The 23,548-nt window shown below is 39.5% G+C and overlaps 1 protein-coding gene across 1 annotated transcript in view; it reads right to left on the bottom strand.

The window, feature by feature from the left end:
• LOC126267346 (E3 ubiquitin-protein ligase MYCBP2) overlaps window positions 1–23,548 on the bottom strand; it is a 1,244,949-nt gene that overhangs the window by 302,691 nt on the left and 918,710 nt on the right. Inside the window, exons 40-41 of the mRNA XM_049972469.1 lie at window positions 9,656–9,867; window positions 8,013–8,160 (exon numbers count right to left, since the gene is read on the bottom strand). Coding sequence (XP_049828426.1) covers window positions 8,013–8,160; window positions 9,656–9,867 — 360 coding nt within the window. The remainder of the gene's footprint in view (window positions 1–8,012; window positions 8,161–9,655; window positions 9,868–23,548) is intronic.

Raw genomic sequence — 23,548 nt, 5'->3', positions numbered from 1 at the left:
GCTATAAAATAGCAGGTCAGCAACTGGAAGCAGTTAATTCCATAAATTATCTGGGAGTACGCATTAGGAGTGATTTAAAATGGAATGATCATATAAAGTTGATCGTCGGTAAAGCAGATGCCAGACTGAGATTCATTGGAAAAATCCTAAGGAAATGCAATCCGACAACAAAGGAAGTAGGTTACAGTACGCTTGTTCGCCCAATGCTTGAATACTGCTCAGCAGTGTGGGATCCGCACCAGGTAGGGTTGATAGAAGAGATAGAGAAGATCCAACAGAGAGCAGCGCGCTTTATTACAGGATCATTTAGTAATCGCGAAAGCGTTACGGAGATGATAGATAAACTCCAGTGGAAGACTCTGCAGGAGAGAAGCTCAGTAGCTCAGTACGGGATTTTGTTATAGTTTCAAGAACATTCCTTCACCGAAGAGTCATGCAGTATATTGCTCCCTCCTACGTATATCTCGCGAAGATACCATGAGGATAGAATCAGAGAGATTAGAGCCCACACAGAAGCATACCGACAATCCTTCTTTCCACGTACAATACGAGACTGGAATAGAAGGGAGAACCGATAGAGGTACTCAGGGTACCCTCCGCCACACACCGTCAGGTGGCTTGCGGAGTATGGATGTAGATGTAGATAGATGTAGATGTAGATTATCCATCTCTATTTCTGTCCACCTCAGTACTCTGATATTAATTCAGCATAGGAACTATATAACATGCTGTTAATATCTTTTTGTATTCTTACTTGCATACCTATTGATCATATTATCTCAACAGCATTACCACTTAAATGGTTTTTCATTCTTTTCACTAATATAGAAGTAGCAGTTTCTGAATAAAAAAAACAGTTTGCTGGATTGCATTCCTATTGATCTGTGTTAGTCAAAGTCTTCTCGGAAATGTTCACCATCTGCTGTTTTATTTAGAATATGACTGGCAGTCTGTTCAAAACTTAAGGAACATTACCACAAGAGAACAAAATAAATGTAATAGCTAAGGCAAATGATACACACAACAAATCGTGCACTGCTATAAACTATATAAATGCATCTTAGGAAGCCACTGAAGTGTGCATACATTATGAGGAAGCCGAAGAGCATCCATACCATTAAAGAAAAAATATACCCATTCTACTTACTGACATGTGGAGAAACTGATGCTTTTAGTACATCTGTTAAAAACACCATGCCATTTTATTTATTAATGTGTCACGGATTATTTTGACAAATAAAATGTTAAAGACCATTTTAACCAATACAATAAACATGTCAGTTTCCTCAAACAGGAAAATAATGACTTACATCACCAGGATTTTAAATACTCCAAATAAGGTTTTTTCTGGATTAATTTAATTTTTTTGGACTGATTTCTGGTTTCATAAGGTAAATAACATAAACAGTTGCAGGAAAATATATATTAAGGGCAATCAAGCATCTACATAAATGTACAAAATATTTTTAAAACAGCACAGACAATCTATTGTCAAATTAAATGCTCAATATGATTTCCAGCAACACTAACACATAACAGTAAACAATTATCCAGGGAGCGAACAAGAGATTGAACAGATTTTTTCCTAAGTCCAGCCAATGGCTTCCACAATGTGTCTCTTCAAATCTTCCAGTGTCAATGGTACAGTCCTATACATCGTGTTTTCCAAAATTCTACACAGAAGAAAAAATTCATTGGCATGAAATCTGGAAAGTATGCACACAATCTAACAATGCCACCATATCCCCTCTGTTGCTTTAGGTATATTTATCTCTGCCATGATATTGAAGTAAAATGTGTAGAACACCCCTCATGCTAAAACCAAATATTCTTGCTGTTGTGACTCGCCGATCATTCAAAGCGCCGCCGCCGCAATTACGCGCATCTTCTACGTGCGGTGCTGTCTGCCAGCCATGCAGAGCTGCGCCACCTAAGCAGCCACCGTTTTTCTGACGGTTCGAAACAACACGTTGCTTATGCCTCCAAAACCCTCACAGATACCCAACAAAAGTATTCTCAAATTGAAAAAGAAGCTTTGGCCATTATTTATGCTCTTCAGAAGTTTGGTGTTTTTCTCTATGGCTGAAAATTTCATCTTGTTACGGATCACCCCACTTGTTTCCTTGTTTCATACATCAACGTCACTTGCCGACAAGGCTGCACACCGCCTCCAGCGTTGGGCTCTTTACTTGTCTCGCTTCAATTATGAGATTCATATCCAGCCAACGGCTCAACATGCAAATACTGATGCTCTGTCTCGCCTTCCCATGGGTCCTGATCTGGCATCGATAGGGACGAACTTTGCTGTTTCCACCTGGATGTTGCCGAGCAGCAGGTTGTGGACGGGTTCCCCATCACTGGGGACAGGCTGGCGGCTGCTACGGGTTCTGACCCTACCCTCTCCCAGGTTTTACGCTGTATTCAGAAGGGTTGGCCAGATCGCCTGTCCGCTAAGACTTCTGATCCGCTGCGGAACTACTACGCTTTGTGCTACCGCCTCACGGCTAGGGATGGTGTTATCCTCCTTTCCACTGACAATGCTTCGCTGCGTGTTGTGGTACCTGCGTCTTTGCGCGCTTCGGTCCTGCACCTCCTTCACACAAAATCTCTGGCATGCCGTCATGTGTACTCGCCTGGCATCGACTCTGAAATAGCACACATGGTCGCTGCTTGCGGTCCTTGTGTGTCACAGGCCGCTGCCCCGAAATCATCTTTGTCACCGTGGCCTTCGCCCTGGGAGCGCATTCATGCTGACTTTGCGGGACGCTTTTTAAGTACTTATTGGCTCCTTGTCATTGATACCTACTCTAACTTTCCTTTCATTGTCCGTTGCACGTCGCCTACCACCTTGGCAACCACCAGTGCTCTCGCCCGCATTTTTTCTTTGGAAGGCCTCCCCTCTACTCTTGTTACTGATAATGGTCCGCAATTTGCCTCTTCCAAATATGCGGATTTTTGTGCTCGTCACAGCGTTATGCATGTCATGGCCCCACCGTTCCATCCACAATCAAACAGTGAGGCTGAACGACTGGTCCGCACATTTAAGGCTCAGATGCAAAAACTTCTGACTTCTTCTTCTGCTGCTGATGATGTGCTTCTTCAATTTCTGGCGTCTTACCATTTCACCCCCATGGGCGACCACAGCCCAGCTGAGCTCTTACATGGCCGACAGCCCTGCACGCTACTTCATCTTCTGCGGCCTTCCACCTTACGGCCGCAGGTGCCTTCACTTGGCCAGTTCTCTGCCGATGACCTTGTCTGGGTACGGGGATATGGGAGGTGGCCAAAATGGAGCCCGGGCCGCATCTTACGACACCGTGGCCAGCGCCTGTATGAAATCCAGACGAACACGGGTGTTGCAGTGCGTCATGCGGACGAGCTTCGGCCTCGTGTGCCGGCAACGCCTGTTCCGAATGCCGCTACACCACTTTCGGCTCTATCTAACGCTTGGAATCTTGGCATCTCTCAATACTCACAACGCAGCCTTCTCACCGTCATCGCGATGCCAGCACAAGAACGGACACCACCAGGAGACATGCCGATGCAGGAACCGGATGACCATCCTCTGTCAGAGCCAACCTACTCGCCTCCTCCTCCAACTGAAACTGTCGTTCCACTATTGTTATTTTGTAATAAAACCTGGCATAGTTCAAATAAAGTAGTCACTTTTTGGGTATATATTTCTACAGGTGGCTTCAGTTGTCTAATATGAGTATGATTCCAATAGTGTCGTTTGTTGGATGCAGAAGTTCCGCTGTTCACTGTGTCTGTCTCAATTTGGGTGTTTGTAATACCATTCTCCTTTCTGGATGTGCTTGCTTTCTGCTACTTGATATAAAAAGTAATACCAAAAACTCATAAGTTCATCATTCACTTTCGATTTATTTCACAGGGAAGTACAACTTTGTTCCACGACTGTGTCTCAACCGACCACAGCCGACTCTACAAGTGACAAAGAATGACTCTAGCTTCAAAGATATTCCACTCGACACCCAAACTTCCACTTGTAATAAGTCTCTTTGATATTGTTCGTCATATCCACCAATATCAATCAATATATTGCAATTTTTAAACATAATAGTAAATTAACATAAAAAATAAGTAGATTATAATTTATAAAAATTCCGACAAAAATATAAGAGAAAAACATTCACCACTTCGCCCACTAAATTCGGTATCAATAACTTCAGTTGAAAATAATACATCTCCCAGATCCATTACACAACGGACACCGAAACATCGCCCATGTCTCCTGTTATATCAACGGGACTTGCTGCAACGGGCAGATTGGTGCATGGGGCCCCAGCAGATTCGACCCCTACGTCTCCTGTCATCTCGACCCATTATCATCGGGGACACTTACGTCCATACGGGAAGCCTCCTCCTCGAGACTTTAAGGCGAGTCAAACAATGCCTATGGACGTTAGCCATCTCCAGGACACCTCCATCAGGACCAGTGCAACAATTTCAAAGGGGGGAAAAGTGTTGTGATCCCTCAGTCATAGAAAATATCAAGATAGTGATGACTTGGAAGTGCAAAGAATCCTTCCTCACAAATATGGTAAAATTTCAAATATTAAAAACTGTTAACTTGTAGGTATTGAAATAAGTATTCAAAATTCAGATCTACACAAGTATGCAATAATAAAACATGTAATAGCGATGAAACAAATTGCTCTAAAAGTAATATTCAGCTACAAAAAGCTAGCAAACAAACATTCCAGTACTGCAAAATATATTGATAAAAATGTGCAGAATAATCAAAAATATTTGCAAATCTGTCACAACCTGATAAAGCCATCAATTAATTGCAGAACAAAGATATCAGTAAGACAACAAAAAAGTCCTGATTCCTCGCAGCAGTCATGGTATGGGAAAGTCAGACCTGATACGAGGCTCCCTAGGTAAGGAGTATCAATTCACTGTTGTTTTTACACCGAAAACTGGACCCAGTGATTTTACATGTGATATAGGCTCCTTGGTAAAAAATCTTTAACAGGGTCATATAATAATAGTAGGGGCCATTAAAAATAGCTTAGATTATCACCACAGTTACTTAAGCAAGGAAAGCATCATAATTACTGCTGAAAAAACATCAGACACCAATGTGAAAATCGTGTCATTCTTTGAACATGTTTCGATTAGTCCAGGGTGAATCATCATGTACAGTTCTTCCTTAATGTCAATGATTTACTAGGCACAGAAAGCTTATGAGGAAACCATGCCTCTCTTAATGAGTGGATACTGAGCTTCAAAGCTCACTGCACCTAGTAGGTCATTCACTGCTTGTACTGCTCATTACATGCATCAGGACAGCACCTGTGAGTCCCAATAATACAAAGTGAAACACCCAGACAACATGGTAGGATGTCAGCTTCGTACATGTACACATCATCGGTGAGTTTTGTTACCAGGCATGGTAAAGTGTTTGATGTTGAGCAATCACAGTGAAGGACATGGATACACAGCATATTAGTGAGAGACAGAGTTATCAAGTCCTGGCAGAGTGAGAAAGGGGCCTCACTGCGGGTCTCAACTTGGACGGCTGGTCAAATCATGGAATATGCACATATATGGGCATTTGTATGTTGCAGTGGCCCAGAGTTGGACTGCATGGCAATGTGTGTGGAGACATACTCATTATAAAGCTCAGATGTCATCCTCCTCCCCCTCCTTGTCCTACTATGATTTCATCTTCTGTCAGGTCAACCTCTTATCCCACACTATTACAAACTCCCTTTTTCCTTTTCTGCCCTCTCACTTAGTATCTTTGAAATTCATGTTGGCCCATTTTTTTCTTCCTCCTACAGATTTATTTACTTTTACTATTTTCCTTCATCATCTAATATCTTTGATTTATTGCTTGTCCATTACTCACTAACCTATAGTCTCTGACTACACAATTCGCAGATGCTATTTACATCCTCACTGGCTTCCTTCCTCCTAGCACCTCTTGGGTCTCTTTTAGCAAGGATTCTAAATGAAGAGCACTTCGTTTGCTCTCTAGCCATGAAATGGGAACCTTATGTTTCTGAAAACTATACCCTTTTTAGTCTTTTGTTTGAATATTACTGTCAGTTACCCTGGGAGCTGAAGGAATTTGCTAGTTAATGCCTATGTGAAACACAAAGATGGCATTCACTTGAACAGAAAAAGGAAACCAGGGAAAACTTTCAGCTTGGCAAGACAGATATAAATCATACTTCTGCCTGGTGTAAGTTCATGACACTAGATATTTTGTTTTATGTGTAGATAATCTGCTACTCAATGACAACTTTTGAGCACATGAACAGTACAAAGACTTTCCATATGAAGTTGAATGTCAACTCTGGCAAAGACCCTAAGACATTTTACTAATTAAGCTGAGATTTCTCCATTAAGAATTCAGACATATCACAATTGTGTTTGTTTTGGGATTACAATCTTGTTGAATTTTTTAAATGACATCATGTTCAAAACTGACTGACTTATTTATTACAATTTCCATAACTGCGATTTTGGCCTTAGGACATTATCTAATGGTAAGTTGCAATCAATATATGCACTAAAGTAACACACCCTACAGACAAAAAGCATATCTGCTTCACATTACATCCATGACAAATCTGGACTGAGAATTAAGAAAAATTATTCATGTACTGAAACAGCTGTCACCAACATTATCAAAATTATTAAAATGGATGTGAGCCTATATGATTCATGTCGGCATCTGTCTTTTTTTAGGTATTGTCATTTCAGTTGCCCATGAACGGATGGACTGGCAGAGGATGAAACTGCTCTTCAATCAAAAGTTACTTAAATTGAAAAGATGTTTTAATACACATAAAAACAGATGACAATAAATGATTATTATTTTAAAAGACACACATTGATGGACAATATTTATGAGTTTACATAATAAGCATGACAGTAAACAAAGTTTTTTTTTTTAAATTCTTTTAACATTAGTGGGCAATATTTACAAATGGCATTCAAAAAGTTTTGCACAGTCATCTCTAATTGTTTTATTTATCCAATGAAATTTTTTCTCTCATCCAATCACTACTTCCTCTCTCTCTCTCTCTCTCTCTCTCTCTCTCTCTCTCTCTCTCTCTCCCTCTCTCTTTCTCTTCATCTCCCTCTGCCTGCTGCCTTTCATCCCTATCTCCGAATGCCATCCGATTCTGTTACTTACATACAATTCTACCACTGTAGCCCACATAATTACCTTACTTAAAGTTTGCAACATGTCATCTGATTATGTAAACGAGTATGACATTTAAGCTATATAAACTTGACAGAATCGGATTTATAAACCACCTGAAATATTTATTCCAACACATGTATTCAACACCTCAAAACACAGATCTCCAAAATCCTTTAAAATTTATTGTATAACCATGTTGTTATGGAGTATATTCTTTGTACTTTGTGATAATGTTTCTCTTTTGCTATGTCATCCTTGGACTTAATAGTTTTCACACGCCATCTCTGTTTACAAAATATGACATATACATGTGATGGTTTTGACAGTGAAAGGAAACTGTGACCACTGAAGGTTTTCTATTTTACCCATTTTATTTTTAGTGTTAGATATAAGTTTAGTTTTTTGTCAAAAGAAGATGTTTTGATGAAGTGTTTTGTTTCTCCACTAGACAGTGCCACAAATTCCTCTAAAAATCCTAACACAACACACTCATGTCATACTAACAAATGTAAATCCACTTGATGAAGGAAGTTTAAACCTTCGAAATGTATGATGGAGATAAAAAACAATGATTGGTAACAGCAAACTTGTTGTTTCATTCGATGTCAATAACAGCCACAGAACAGCCTAACCTAAAATGTTCACATTTAAACTACACTGAAGATAGCAGCTTGCAGGTACCAAAGTAAACACCAGGTGAAAGTTGAGACTGTAGTGTCACAAAACTCATGACTGTAACTCACAATACTATGCACATATATTTTAATAAATGATAAGAATAAAAAAAGGATAAAAAATATAAAACCTGCATTTTCCACTAACTTACATGATTAATAACGGTGACTTGGTTCCCAAGAACAAGCATGCCTACTGGAGGTGCTTTCAAGCTTGGTCGTGCTCGAACATTATGACCTGATGCTCCACATTTTACCACTTGGTATTCTCCTGGGCCACAAGATGATGACTTGACAGCTCTGAAAATTGAAAAGTGTGTCAAAGATTTCCTTTGATGGAACTGCTTTTGAAGCAGAATGAAATGGGGATTTTTCTCTATAACATTAGTTATGACAGGTTTCTCTCCATCTATCATGGTTTTTAGTCTCTGAAATACTTTTCAATAACAAAAACAAATGTGATATTACTCTAGACAATAACAAATTGCAGCACATAAACAAATCCCCACCTATTAAATTTCTTTAAATTCTGTAATTAATCTGAATCTCACAAGAATGTCGTGCAGCTACTGTTACAAACAAACAAGGAATAAATATCACGTTATTTTTTTACTTATTAGTCAGTTTAAATTAATTCCTGTATTGATACACATATTGTGAAGAAGAAGTTCAACATAAAATGAATCTTCATGTTTTTTAAAATAAATTACAACACATACCCTAAAATCTTGTGTAGTAGCAGATGGTTCAATGCTTGCTATTCATTTGCAATTTACTCACACAAATGCACAATTGAGTAACACATTTTCATGCATGAGTTATTGTGAGATCGAGTAGAGCCAGTTTTGCAGCAAGTAGGATATCAGAGGTATTTTTTTAAAGCTAGGAAAATGTGGATAATTTAGCTCTCAAAAAAAAGTTTGTGTTGTTGCTTGCTGCTTCCATAATTGTCTTTTATTTTCTGTAAGTTGTTATACTCTGAGGAGAATTTCAACAAAAATTGTTCACAAGCACAATATGTAGCAGTTTCAATCCTAATACTGCTGCGTATGATTTTTGGTAGTTACAGACTTTATGACAGTCTCCATTTAGAAATGTGATACAGGAAGGTCATTTGAGATATTCTTGAATATGAATACCAATGAATTTGGAGACATTTTCAAACATTTAATTATCACATCAATCACTAATTGTGGTTTTGATACAAAGGTGTGTATCTATGAGTATTTACAGTGATAAGACTAAGAATTAAATTGGTTACGACACATTTTCAGGAAAATGTGTCTGCATCACCCAGTATGACTTAACCCTGTGGGGCATGAATTTCACTGCAGTGGACAACTTATACTGGTCAATTTTATGGCATTTTCAATTAGTCATGAGGCTGCAAATGCATGCAGCGCAACACCAGTAGGGAGTCCCAACTGCAGTGAACTGTGTGCATTTGTAGCTTCAGGACTGATTGAAAATGTCAAAAAAGCGACCATTAACAGCTGTCCACTGTAGTGGACACTATGTGCCACAGGGTTAAGAATATTGCACAGAAAACTACAGTGACAAAGTCATAAACAAGAGCTCAACACATAACTAACTGTTCCAAATAGAGTGCTTCTTTCACTGCAAAGATACACACAAATTTAAAATAACCAGGCATAGTAAAATAATAGCAAACTGGAGAGTTATTTTAATTTGAGATAGTTGCACATTTAAAACATACTAGAAGAACAAATAAAACTTTAGGAAAGTTTAGAACAGATACCACACAAAGAAAAACTAGGAAAATAAAAACATTTACATTTCCTTTGGTGCAGCATCTGGCAACTTCCTCATTATTGTTTCTTTAAAAACTTGGTCAAGAATGGATTTAGGCTCCTCAACAGGGAGAAGTAATGTCTTCCCTAGGTGCTGGTTGTACTGAAGGCACCATGCCTCACCATGCCCATGGCTACAGTACTGCTGGACTGTATCTTGACTTAGCCGAAGCCATACACCATCATCATTATGGATCTAAATAAAAAGATGCAACATAATTTGATTAGTTTTCCATGTGAAAAATTACATTGTCATCATTAAAGTCTACATCGGCAACATAATTCACATTTCCTTCTTTTAATCCAGTAGAAAGAATCTACTTAAATAACTGATAAGAACATTTAGAAATGAACACAATAAATGAATGAAAGGATAAGAATGGTTCATTTTCAGGATGTTTACTATAGCAACCATGTAGGTGTTTGCACGAACAATGTTGCTGTAACGTTCTGACAAGAGTACAAGAATTTAACTTCAGCTGAAATGTTGGAATGTTCAGGTTTTACAACTGTAGTGCACCTTATTAAAATATCATGCTAACACTAATAAGCAAAAGACCAATCCAGATGTTATAAAGGCCATCTACCACAACATAATGTATGATATAAGATATTAATAGAGTAAATTTTGACTAGTTTTGGAAAATAATCTGTTGTTGTTGTTGTTGTGGTCTTCAGTCCTGAGACTGGTTTGATGCAGCTCTCCATGCTACCCTATCCTGTGCAAGCTTCTTCATCTCCCAGTACCTACTGCAACCTACATCGTTCTGAATCTGCTTAGTGTATTCATCTCTTGGTCTCCCTCTACGATTTTTTACCCTCCACACTGCCTCCAATACTAAATTGGTGATCCCTTGATGCCACAGAACATGTCCTACCAACCGATCCCTTCTTCTGGTCACGTTGTGCCACAAACTTCTCTTCTCCCCAATCCTATTCAATACTTCCTCATTAGTTATGTGATCTACCCATCTAATCTTCAGCGATCTTCTGTAGCACCACATTTCCAAAGCTTCTATTCTCTTCTTGTCCAAACTATTTATCGTCCATGTTTCACTTCCATACATGGCTACAATCCATACAAATACTTTCAGAAATGACTTCCTGACACTTAAATCTATACTCGATGTTAACAAATTTCTATTCTTCAGAAACGCTTTCCTTCCCATTGCCAGTCTACATTTTATATCCTCTCTACTTCGACCATCATCATCATCAGTTATTTTGCTCCCCAAATAGCAAAACTCCTTTACTGCTTTAAGTGTCTCATTTCCTAATTTAATTCCCTCAGCAGCACTCAACTTAATTCGACTACATTCCATTATCCTCGTTTTGCTTTTGTTCATGTTCATCTTATATCCTCCTTTCAAGACACTATCCATTCCATTCAACTGCTCTTCCAAGTCCTTTGCTGTCTCTGACAGAATTACGATGTCATCGGCGAACCTCAAAGTTTTTATTTCTTCTCCATGGATTTTAATACCTACCCCGAATTTTTCTTTTGTTTCCTTTACTGCTTGCTCAATATACAGACTGAATAACTTCGGGGAGAGGCTGCAACCCTGTCTTACTCCCTTCCCAACCACTGCTTCCCTTTCATACTCCTCGACTCTTATAACTGCCATCTGGTTTCCGTACAAATTGTAAATAGCCTTTTGCTCCCTGTATTTTACCCCTGCCACCTTTAGAATTTGAAAGAGAGTATTCCAGTCAACATTGTCAAAAGCTTTCTCTAAGTCTACGAATGCTAGAAATGTAGGTTTGCCTTTCCTTAATATTTCTTCTAAGATAAGTCGTAAGGTCAGTATTGCCTCACGTGTTCCAGTGTTTCTACGGAAACCAAACTGATCTTTCCCGAAGTCGGCTTCTACTAGTTTCTCCATTCATCTGTAAAGAATTCGTGTTAGTATTTTGCAGCTGTGGCTTATTAAACTGATTGTTCGGTAATTTTCACATCTGTCAACACCTGCTTTCTTTGGGATTGGAATTATTATATTCTTCTTGAAGTCTGCGGGTATTTCGCCTGTTTCATACATCTTGTTCACCAGATGGTAGAGTTTTGTCAGGACTGGCTCTCCCAAGGCCGTCAGTAGTTCCAATGGAATGTTGTCTACTCCGGGGGCCTTGTTTCGACTCAGGTCTTTTAGTTCTCTGTCAAACTCTTCACACAGTATCGTATCTCGCATTTCATCTTCATCTACATCCTCTTCCATTTCCATAATATTGTCCTCAAGTACATCGCCCTTGTATAGACCCTCTATATACTCGTTCCACCTTTCTGCTTTCCCTTCTTTGCTTAGAACTGGGTTTCCATCTGAGCTCTTGATGTTCATACAATTGGTTCTCTTATCTCCAAAGGTCTCTCTAATTTTCCTGTAGGCAGTATCTAGTAGTGAGATAAGCTTCTACATCCTTACATTTGTCCTCTAGCCATCCCTGCTTAGCCATTTTGCACTTCCTGTCGATCTCATTTTTGAGACATTTGTATTCCTTTTTGCCTGCTTCATTTAATACATTTTTATATTTTCTGCTTTCATCAATTAAATTCAATATTTCTTCTGTTACCCAAGGATTTCTACTAGTCCTCGTCTTTTTACCTACTTTATCCTCTGCTGCCTTCACTACTTCATCCCTCAAAGCTATCCATTCTTCTTCTAATGTATTTCTCTCCCCCATTCCTGTCAATTTTTCCCTTATGCTCTCCCTGAAACTCTGTACAACCTCTGGTTCTTTCAGTTTATCCAGGTGCCATCTCCTTAAATTTCCACCTTTTTGCAGTTTCTTCAGTTTTAATCTACAGGTCATAACCAATAGATTGTGATCAGAGTCCACATCTGCCCCTGGGAATGTCTTACAATTTAAAACCTTTGTTCCTAAATCTCTGCCTTACCATTATATAATCTATCTGATACCTTTTAGTATCTCCAGGGTTCTTCCATGTATACAACCTTCTTTCATGATTCTTAAACCAAGTATTAGCTATGATTAAGTTGTGCTCTGTGCAAAATTCTACCAGGCGGGTTCCTCTTTCATTTCTTAGCCCCAATCCATATTCACCTACTACGTTTCCTTCTCTCCCTTTTCCTACTGCCGAATTCCAGTCACCCATGACTATTAAATTTTCATCACCCTTCACTATCTGAATAATTTCTTTTATTTCATCATACATTTCTTCAATTTCGTCATCATCTGCAGAGCTAGTTGGCATATAAACTTGTACTACTGTAGTAGGTGTGGGCTTCGTATCTATCTTGTCCACAATAATACATTCACTATGCTGTTTGTAGTAGCTTACCCGCATTCCTATTTTCCTATTCATTATTAAACCTACTCCTGCATTACCCCTATTTGATTTTGTGTTTATAACCCTGTAGTCACCTGACCAGAAGTCTTGTTCCTCCTGCCATCGAACTTCACTAATTCCCACTATATCTAACTTTAACCTATCCATTTCCCTTTTTAAATTTTCTAACCTACCTGCCCAATTAAGGGATCTGACATTCCACGCTCCGATCCATAGAACGCCAGTTTTCCTTCTGCTGATAACGACATCCTCTTGAGTAGTCCCCGCTCGGAGATCCGAATGGGGGACTATTTTACCTCCGGAATATTTTACCCAAGAGGACGCCATCATCATTTAATCATACAGTAAAGCTGCATGCCCTCGGGAAAAATTGCGGCTTTAGTTTCCCCTTGCTTTCAGCTGTTCGCAGTACCAGCACAGCAAGGCCATTTTGGTTATTGCTACAAGGCCAGATCATGCAACTACTGAAAAGGCTGCTGCCCCTCTTCAGGAACCACACGTTTGTCTGGCCTCTCAACAGATACACCTCCGTTGTGGTTGCACCTACGGTACGGCTATCTGTATCGCTGAGGCACGCAAGCCTCCCCACCAACGGCAAGGTCCATGCTTCATGGATCTGTTGTCTTCATAATAAAATACAATTGTGCCTCATTCTGTTCTCAATATCGGTTGAGGTATTACCTGTCGTACATATTACTTGGTTGTCTTTCCCATTTTGCTGACGCCAACTGCAACCTACTTTCACTAGACAGCTCTGAATTGTAGCATGTAACTTACGGAGGGGGAAGTAACACAACTATGTCAGTGTGTAAGAAGCAGCATGATGTGATCAAGTTTCTAATCATCCACACGAAGAGCACCCTCTCTAGCACAAGACTGCCAGACCACACACGAGTGCTGTGACATCTGCAACAATCTAACACCTTGAGTTCACTGTCATCAGTCATCCTCCATACAGTCCTGACACGACCCCATCCAATGATCATCTGTTCGCAAAACTTAAAGAATTTGATGGTGATAAAGTGGAGAAAGTGGAGGTGAGGTTGTGGCTCCATCAACAAAGTCAAATATTCTACAGTGGCTCTCTCAAAAAACTTGTCTCTCACTGGGAGAAATATATTTGTTGCCAAGGTGACTATGTTTGTCAAGGTGACTATGTTGAGAAATAAATATGTAGCCACAAACAAGAAAGAAGCAGGAAGTTCATAAAGCTTGTTTTATTTAAAAAGCTGTAAGAGTTTTCACATCTGGAGGCATTATTTTTCAGCACTCCCTTGTATTTCCTAACTCATTACTGTTTAAGTTTAATGTTCTTTGACAGATCTCATTAGACATTCAGCATTACCTTGGGTGAACAAAGAGGGCTGACAATTGGTCATGATCTTACAAAGCTTTTTCTTTAATAGAATAAAAGGAAATAAGCAAAAGTACAAAAATTTAAATCGATAGCACATGAAGCCCTAATCACTGAGTCTGCTAAGTTAAGAAAGCATAATAATTACAGAAGAGAGGAAGAATTCTAATGACAATAACGATACATGAACTGAACATTGCTAGGGCAGAGCAGTACTGATAAACAAGAGTAAACACTGGTGCATCACAGCTATTAATAATACACAGTTGGTCATGATGGTCTAGTGCTAGCCTTTAAACTAGCTTTCACCTCTCAATAAGGTGAAGATTCAGCAGGAATGACATTTTTACATCTATCTACATCTACATCCATACTCCATAAGCCACCTGACGGTGTGTGGCAGAGGGTACCCTGAGTACCTCTATCGGTTCTCCCTTCTATTCCAGTCTCGTATTGTTCATGGAAAGAAGGATTGTCGGTATGCTTCTGTGTGGGCTCTAATCTATCTGATTTTATCCTCATGGTATCTTCGCGAGATATACGTAGGAGGGAGCAATATACTGCTTGACTTTTCGGTGAAGGAATGTTCTCGAAACTATAACAAAATCCCGTACTGAGCTATTAAGCTTCTCTCCTTCAGTCTTCCACTGGAGTTTATCTATCATCTCCGTAACGCTTTCGCGATTACTAAATGATCCTGTAATGAAGCGCACTGCTCTCCGTTGGATTTTCTCTATCTCTTCTATCAACCCTATCTGGTACGGATCCCACACTGCTAAGCAGTATTCAAGCATTGGGCGAACAAGCGTACTGTAACCTACTTCCTTTGTTTTCGGATTGCATTTCCTTAGGATTGTTCCAATGAATCTCAGTCTGGCATCTGCTTTACCGACGATCAACTTTATATGATCATTCCATTAAAAAATCACTCCTAATGCGTACTCCCAGATAATTTATGGAATTAATTGCTTCCAGTTGCTGACCTGCGATTATGTAGCTAAATGATAAGGGATCTATCTTTCTATGTATTCGCAGCACATTACACTTGTCTACAATGAGATTCAATTGCCATTCCCTGTACCATGCGTCAATTCGCTGCAGATCCTCCTGCATTTCAGTACAATTTTCCATTGTTACAACCTCTTAATACACCACAGCACCATCTGCAAAAAGCCTCAGTGAACTTCCGATGTCATCCACCAGGTCATTTATGTATATTGTGAATAGCAACGGTCCTATGACACTCCCCTGCGGCACACCTGAAACCACTCTTTCTTCGGAAGGCTTCTCTCCATTGAGAATGACATGCTGCGTTCTGTTATCTAGGAACTCCTCAATCCAATCACACAATTGGTCTGATAGTCCGTGTGCTCTTACTTTGTTCATTAAATGACTGTGGGGAACTGTATCGAATGCCTTGCGGAAGTCAAGAAACACGGCATCTACCTGTGAACCCGTGTCTATGGCCCACTGAGTCTCGTGGACAAATAGCGCGAGCTGGGTTTCACACGACCATCTTTTTCGAAACCCATGCTGATTCCTACCGAGTAGATTTCTAGTCTCCAGAAAAGTCATTATACTTGAACATAATACGTGTTCCAAAATTCTACAACTGATCGACGTTAGACATATAGGTCTATAGTTCTGCACATCTGTTCGACGTCCCTTCTTGAAAACGGGGATGACGTGTGCCCTTTTCCAATCCTTTGGAACGCTACGCTCTTTTAGAGACCTATGGTACACCGCTGCAAGAAGGGGGCAAGTTCCTTCGCGTACTCTGTGTAAAATCGAACTGGTATCCCATCAGGTCCAGCGGCCTTTCCTATTTTGAGTGATTTTAATTGTTTCTCTATCCCTCTGTCATCTATTTCAATATCTACCATTTTGTCATCTGTGCGACAATCTAGAGAAGGAACTACAGTGCAGTCTTCCTCTGTGAAACAGCTTTGGAAAAAGACATTTAGTATTTCGGCCTTTAGTCTGTCATCCTCTGTTTCAGTACCATTTTGGTCACAGAGTGTCTGGACATTTTGTTATGATCCGCCTACCGCTTTGACATAAGACCAAAATTTCTTAGGATTTTCTGCCAAGTCAGTACACAGAACTTTACTTTCGAATTCATTGAAAGCCTCTCGCATAGCCCTCCTCACACTACATTTCGCTTCGCGTAATTTTTGCTTGTCTGCAAGGCTTTGGCTATGTTTATGTTTGCTGTGAAGTTCCCTTTGCTTCCGCAGCAGTTTTCTAACTCGGTTGTTGTACCACGGTGGCTCTTTTCCATCTCTTATGATCTTGCTTGGCACATACTCATCTAACGCATATTGTACGATGGGTTTGAACTTTGTCCACTGATCCTCAACACTATCTGTACTTGAGACAAAACTTTTGTGTTGAGCTGTCAGGTAATCTGTAATCTGCTTTTTGTCACTTTTGCTAAACAGAAAAATCTTCCTACCTTTTTTAATATTTCTATTTACGGCTGAAATCTTCGATGCAGTAACCGCTTTATGGTTGCTGATTCCCTGTTCTGCATTAACTGTTTCAAATAGTTCGTGTCTGTTTGTCACCAGAAGGTCATATATGTTCTCGCCATGAGTCGGTTCTCTGTTTAACTGCTCAAGATAGTTTTTAGATAAAGCACTTTAAAAAATTTCACTGGATTCTTTGTCCCTGCCACCCGTTATGAATGTTTGAGTCTCCCAGTCTATATCCGGCAAATTAAAATCTCCACCCAGAACTATAACATGGTGGGGAAATCTACTCGAAATATTTTCCAAATTATCCTTCAGGTGCTCAGCCACAACAGCTGCTGAGCCCGGGGCCCTACAGAAACATCCAATTACCATGTCTGAGCCTGCTTTAACCGTGACCTTCACCCAAATCATTTCACATTTCGGATCTCCGTCCATTTCGTTCGATGCTATTGCACTTCTTATCGCTATAAACACGCCTCTCCCTTCACTATCCAGCCTGTCTCTGTGGTATACATTCCAATCTGAGTTTAGGATTTCATTACTGTTTACATCTGGTTTCAGCCAACTTTCTGTCTTTAGTACTATATGGGCGTTGTGACCGTTTATTAATGAGAGCAGTTCTGGGACCTTTCTATAAACGCTCCTGCAGTTTACTATTAGCACATTAATATTGTTATATGTCTTTGATGTAGATTCCATGTTAAACTGTAGATTCCTTTTCCCAGGTAGGATTACTGGGCTGGGTTAGGGACATGTAAGTCGCTGAAGTGGCATGCACTTGTAAGAGCTACACAAAGAACTTCAGCCACACAAAATTATTACTATTATAATAATACACAAAAAAAGCATAAAAGCACCGACGTGTTCAGTAAACATTGAGACAATCCAAGATGTACTGTCTCTTCCATGGTGTAGTGGTGTGAGAGAAGGATAGGGAATGAAACTGAATCTGGTCTTGTTTAAGGAAATGTCCCATCATCTGTCAGAAATGATTTAATAGATACATGGAAAAAATGAGCTGCATTGGCACAAAGGTGATTCAAAGCACAACTCTCCTGCATAAGAGCCTAGAAAGCAGAATAAAATTGTTAAAATTTTAGTTCTATACCAACCTACAGAGTTCTGCTTCTGCTGTCAAGAAGTAAATAAAAGGCTTTTTAAATTACGTATGATAAAGATTAGCCACCTGAAAAGAAGAAAAATAAATGGAATGGAAGTGAATGAGTGAAATGATACACAATAGGGGGAAAATGTGTAAAATGAGGACACCAACAGGTGGAGAATCTGGGCACTGAGGCAGAGGTGAGGCACAGTTTCTGCAGAAAGTTAAATGTTTATTGACAAGTAAACCAATTTGTACAGCCTAACTCAAGGACTGTTAGGATCAAAACACATGTAAAAGAAGAATGATGACTCAAAAACAGAGGTTGAACCTTAAAGTCCCATCACCACAAGGTCATTGGAAAAGATGTGCTAGCTGACTTGGGGAAGGATAGGGAATGAAACTGAATCTGGCCTTGTTTAAGGAAATGTCCCAACATCTGTCAGAAATGATTTAGTAGATACATGGAAAAAATGAACTGGGTTGGCACAAAGGTGATTCAAAGCACAACTCTCCTGCATAAGAGTCTAGAAAGCAGAATAAAATTGTTAAAATTTTAGTTCTTGATACCAACCTACAGAGTTCTGCTTCTGCTGTCAAGAGTATAAGTGTGCACAATAAAAGAAGGAGCTCATTCACGGTAAGGCCTTAATACAGGTGGAGCACTAGGTCAGATAGAAAAGAATAGAAAGGAAATAGGCTGCTACTGTTTGTTCCAAGGAACCACCACTCCATTTACTGGAAAAAATTCAGAAAAATTATAGAAATTTAATCTGTAAATTTGCTGATGACAGATTTTATTACCTCTCTTTCCAAACATAAATCCAGTGCTTGAGTGATAGGAGGTGAGTCTTACAGCATATTTCTTCTCAACGGCAGTCTCACAGCTACAGAGCTAAGGGTCGCAGGCAAGTCCTGAGAGTATGTGACAGTGTTTTTCTATCCAAATAATGAAACCTGTTTTCATATACTCACTGTTACAGTAGCTACACTATGAATGATAGGAGAAAATATAGATCTGTCTGCGGAACAAAATCAGCATTCACAGATTCTGAATTCTATGCAGTTACCAAACAAATATACCTGACCATTCAATTTGTTTAATCTGCTAATGTCTTAAATAAACTAATGTGGACATGATATAATCACATTGGACTACTATCTGCCACTTTGTTTCATGCATCTAATAATGGAAAGTCCAGGATGTAATGAACGCAACATTCTGAAAAGGACAGATTGCTACCCACCATATAGAGGAAACTCTGAGTTGCAGGTAGGCGCAACTAAAAGACTGCTATACATTTAAGTTTTCAGTCCAAAGATCTTCTTATGAAACAGAAAATACTGACATACATTCACACAAGCACAACTCACGCACACAAGACCATTGCCTCCGGCTGTTGTGGCCAGAGACAATGGTCATGCGTGTATAAGTTGTGCTTGTCTGGATGTGTGTGTGTTTTTCATTTTGGAAGAGGGCTCTTTTTTGGCCAAAAGCTTAAATGTATAGCAGTCTTTTCATTAAGTCATTTCATACTGTGACTCAATGTTTCCTCTACTGAGTACCATACTGTCCATAATATTATTACAAGGTGTACAACTGTGCTTCTGTTGTTTGCCGATAGGTGGAGACAATGATAAGTAGCAGTCAAAAGAAACAGATCGCAGACGTCAGGCAGTTAGCTTGGATCTCGGGCAACATAACCTCATTCAAACATTAGTCGATTGGTGTCCGCCTAATTCTCCTCATTTGCAAGAGGTGTTACTGTTTTGTTTCAACATGAAGAAACCAGCGGTTGAATTTCATCAAATGCTCTCAAGTACATATGGTAAGGCACTAATAGTGAAAATACATGTTGTGAGTGGTTTCAAAGCTTCAAGAATGGTGATTTTAACATCATAGACCAGCATAGTAGTGGAAGAGAGAATGTTTTCAAAGATGCAGAATTGGAGACATTGATGATTGAAGACTCACGTCAAACTCAAGAAGAATTGGCACAATTAGTGGGAGTGACACAGCAAACCATTTCATAATGTCTCAAGGCTATGGGCATGATGGTACTTGGGTCCCATGTGAGTTGACACCAAGAGACATTGAATGGCGTTTTGTGTGTTTGTGAACAGTTGCTTCAGAGGCGAAAATGGAAGGGATTTCCATATCACATTGTGACTGGGGACAAAAAATGGATTCATTACAATAACCCTAAATGCCAAAAAATCATAGGGATATCCCGGCCACGCTTCTACGTCGACGACCAAACCGAATATTCACAGCTCAAAGAGCATGCTCTGCATTTGGTGGGACCAGCTCAGCATTAAGTTCTATGAGGTGTTAAAACCAATTGAAATAATCACAGATGTTCGTTATCAAACACAATTAATGCATTTGAGCACAGCATTAAAAGACAAACGGCCACAATGCAGCGAGAGGCATGATAAATTGATTTTGGAGCATGACAACGATCGACTCCACATTTCAATAAAGGTCAAAACATTCTTGGAAATGTTGAAATGGGAAGTCCTACCACACCCACCATATTCTCTAGACATTGCTCCCTCTGACTATCACGTATTTAGATCAATGGCGCATGGGCTGGCTGACCAACACTTTCAATCTCATGAAGAAGTCACAAATTGGATCGATTCATGGATTGCTTCAAAAGATGAACAATTTTTTCGACACGGGATTCGTACACTGACTGAAAGATGTGATAAATTAGTGGGCAGCAATGGAAAATAATTTGAATGATACATGTGTAACCAATTTGTTCCATTAAAGCCTCAAATGTTGGGGAAAAAACAGTGGAAGCAAAATTGTACACCTTGTAACATACATCCAAGACATATGTTGCACAACTGTGTAACTAATACTATGCCTTTACTGCTCTGATTTTACAAACTTATGGGCCTTACTGTTGCCTTTTTAATCCATACCATTATTTATATACACAACCTTCACAATACAAAATATATGTCTTCTTCTATAAGCAGATATCCGATACTAAAACCTAGTTTATATTCCTAACCACCATGATCAATATAATACTGTATTTAGACTCATGTGTGTGTGTGTGTGTGTGTGTGTGTGTGTGTGTGTGTGGGAGCACTCCTGTTACAACTGTTACAATGGCATATGGAATGGTTTTGTGGCTGACAGGAATGTTGATAGGTATTTTACTGGCCAGAAAATAATAATCAAAAATAGGATGGACAAGATACAATTGAATGTGGCCAGACTGCAAGTGCCAAATGCATGGAATATTCTATATACGATGCAGTGCAGCCACTGGGCTTTCAATAGACCACTATACCAAGAGTGTATCATGAATTTTGAAACAGGGAAAGGTGTCACAACCACAGTTAACTACCATCAGCAACAGTGTACTGATGACAGGGGTTGCCTTCATTGATTGAAGACTGTATAAAGAACAGAAAACAAAGCAGTAAATTCTGTGCTGAACAACAAAAACCAGTCAGCAGATACCATCCAGAACCACATTCTCACTTCAGTGACTTGCATGTCCCTAACCCAGCCCAGTAATCCTAACTGGGAAAAGGAATCTACTGTTTAACATGGAATCTAGATGGCGTCGTTCCTGGTGAATCTTCACATCATTGATAGGTGAAGGCTAGTTTAAAGGCAGATGTACAGAAGTCATCTCATATACAGTACCTCTCTTTACCACACATCACAGAGCACAGGAATTAGCAAAGGCAAAGGAAAACAAGTGTTGGACTTTTGAAACTTTGAAGAAAATCACCTCAACTGATGAGTTCCAGTATATGTCAGCACATGCTGATGACAGTGTATAAGCTGCTACACACACAAACAAATTTAGGACGACACAAAAAATGGTTCAAATGGCTCTGCACTATGGGACTCAACTGCTGAGGTCATTAGTCCCCTAGAACTTAGAACTACTTAAACCAAACTAACTTAAGGATATCACACACATCCATGCCCGAGGCAGGATTCAAACCTACGACCATAGCGGTCACATGGTTCCAGACTGTAGCGCCTAGAACCGCTCGACCCCTCCGGCTGGCAGAATGGCACGGTGTACACTGCTATTGATATGACTATAATAATTGGCCTCATAAAAGTGTTGAATAGTAATTCTAAGGGGTCAAGCACCAACCAGGAGTAAGTGAAACTGAAGCAGTAAGTTACTAAGAGAGAAGGAAATCGGCAATTTCCATTTGACAATACTGAACTAAAAGAGTAAGTTACTCCATGGATAAATTTTTCATTTACTTCCAAAGTAAATTTATTGACTTCATTAGTGTTGGAGAGCACCATGAAAGAGTACGCTACTCCATTAGCAACTTAAGGAGGAAATAAGGCCAAAATTTACTCCTAGACAGTAGAAGGCGTAAAGTAAGAGAGTAAGGTGCGATCTTTGAGTTCTGTGTTTTGTGTCAAATTCTATGGATTACCTGGACCACAAAGAATATATGGAGATGGAGGAAGAGGTGAACATCCTAAGAATGATAGTTGTAACAAATGGAAGAGACCCATTTGCGATGTATAGCGACAGTGATTTTGAAGAGTAGTTTGGCTTTTGTAAGGAATCTTTTGAGTTGCTGCTTGGTATGCTGGAGCTGTTACTGCAGCATAATTCTGACAGGAACTGTGCTTTGTCTCCTAGGCTGCAACTTCTTTGTGAACTGTCTTTCACACAGGTACTTATCAAATCGTAACAGGATCTTACTACTACTACTGGAAGAGCTTTTAACAGTGTGACAAACAGTTTAATTGCCCTGAAGCCACTGTATGTGTTCATGCCACAGAGCCAAGAAAATATATCAAAGAACTAAAGGGAATTCTATCAAACTGGTGGATTCCCAAATGTCATAGGGGCCACAGATTGTGTACATATAGCCATACTTTGTCCTTCTGGAGCAAAAGCAGAACTATATAGAAATCATAAGAATTTCTTTTCTATCAATACACAAATCATCTGTGATGCCAATATGAAGATTTAGAACATGGTAAGCCATTGGCCAGGTTCCACATATTGTGTATGCAGTTGGGACAATAGTAGAGTTGCTACAGAATTTGAAAATGGACAATATAATGGGTTGCTTGTTGGAGATAGTGGATATGCTCTCTCCAAACACCTTATGACACCCGTGTTCCTAGCACACACAGGAGCCGAGTGGTGCTACAATAGAGCCCATATTGCTACCAGACGTGTGATAGAGCAAGCGTTCGGTGTTTGGAAGAAACATTTCCAAATTCTCACTAAAACAATGTTAATTAAACCACACAAGTGTGGGAATGTTACTGTGGGTGCTACAGTTCTACGCAACTCTGAAATGGAAGCTAAGAGATTTGTTTCACCCCGATGCCGTGGATGTGAATGACATCGAATAATATGCATTTCAGCCAAAAGCAGTTGCTGCAGGCTAAGCTGTCAGAAGGTCTATTATTTAATTACTTTAATTAAAATTATACCTAATTTGCTACAAAATTAGAAGTTAGTGTAAAGACTTTTTCTTCTTAAATGAATAAATAAGCCACCAGATCTTTTTTTACTACTGCAGTGAAAACTGACTCATTTTATTTACGTGTAATTAGTTATGTTCTTTTTTCTTTCTTTCTTATATTTTTGCTAGGGCATTAACATTCTCATTTTATTT

This window comes from Schistocerca gregaria, chromosome 4 (genome assembly GCF_023897955.1).
Source record: "Schistocerca gregaria isolate iqSchGreg1 chromosome 4, iqSchGreg1.2, whole genome shotgun sequence".
In the NCBI taxonomy this organism is placed as follows: Eukaryota; Metazoa; Arthropoda; class Insecta; order Orthoptera; family Acrididae; genus Schistocerca; species Schistocerca gregaria.
The sequence above is the reverse complement of the archived record's forward strand: the minus strand, read 5'-3'. Positions and strand labels throughout refer to the sequence as shown.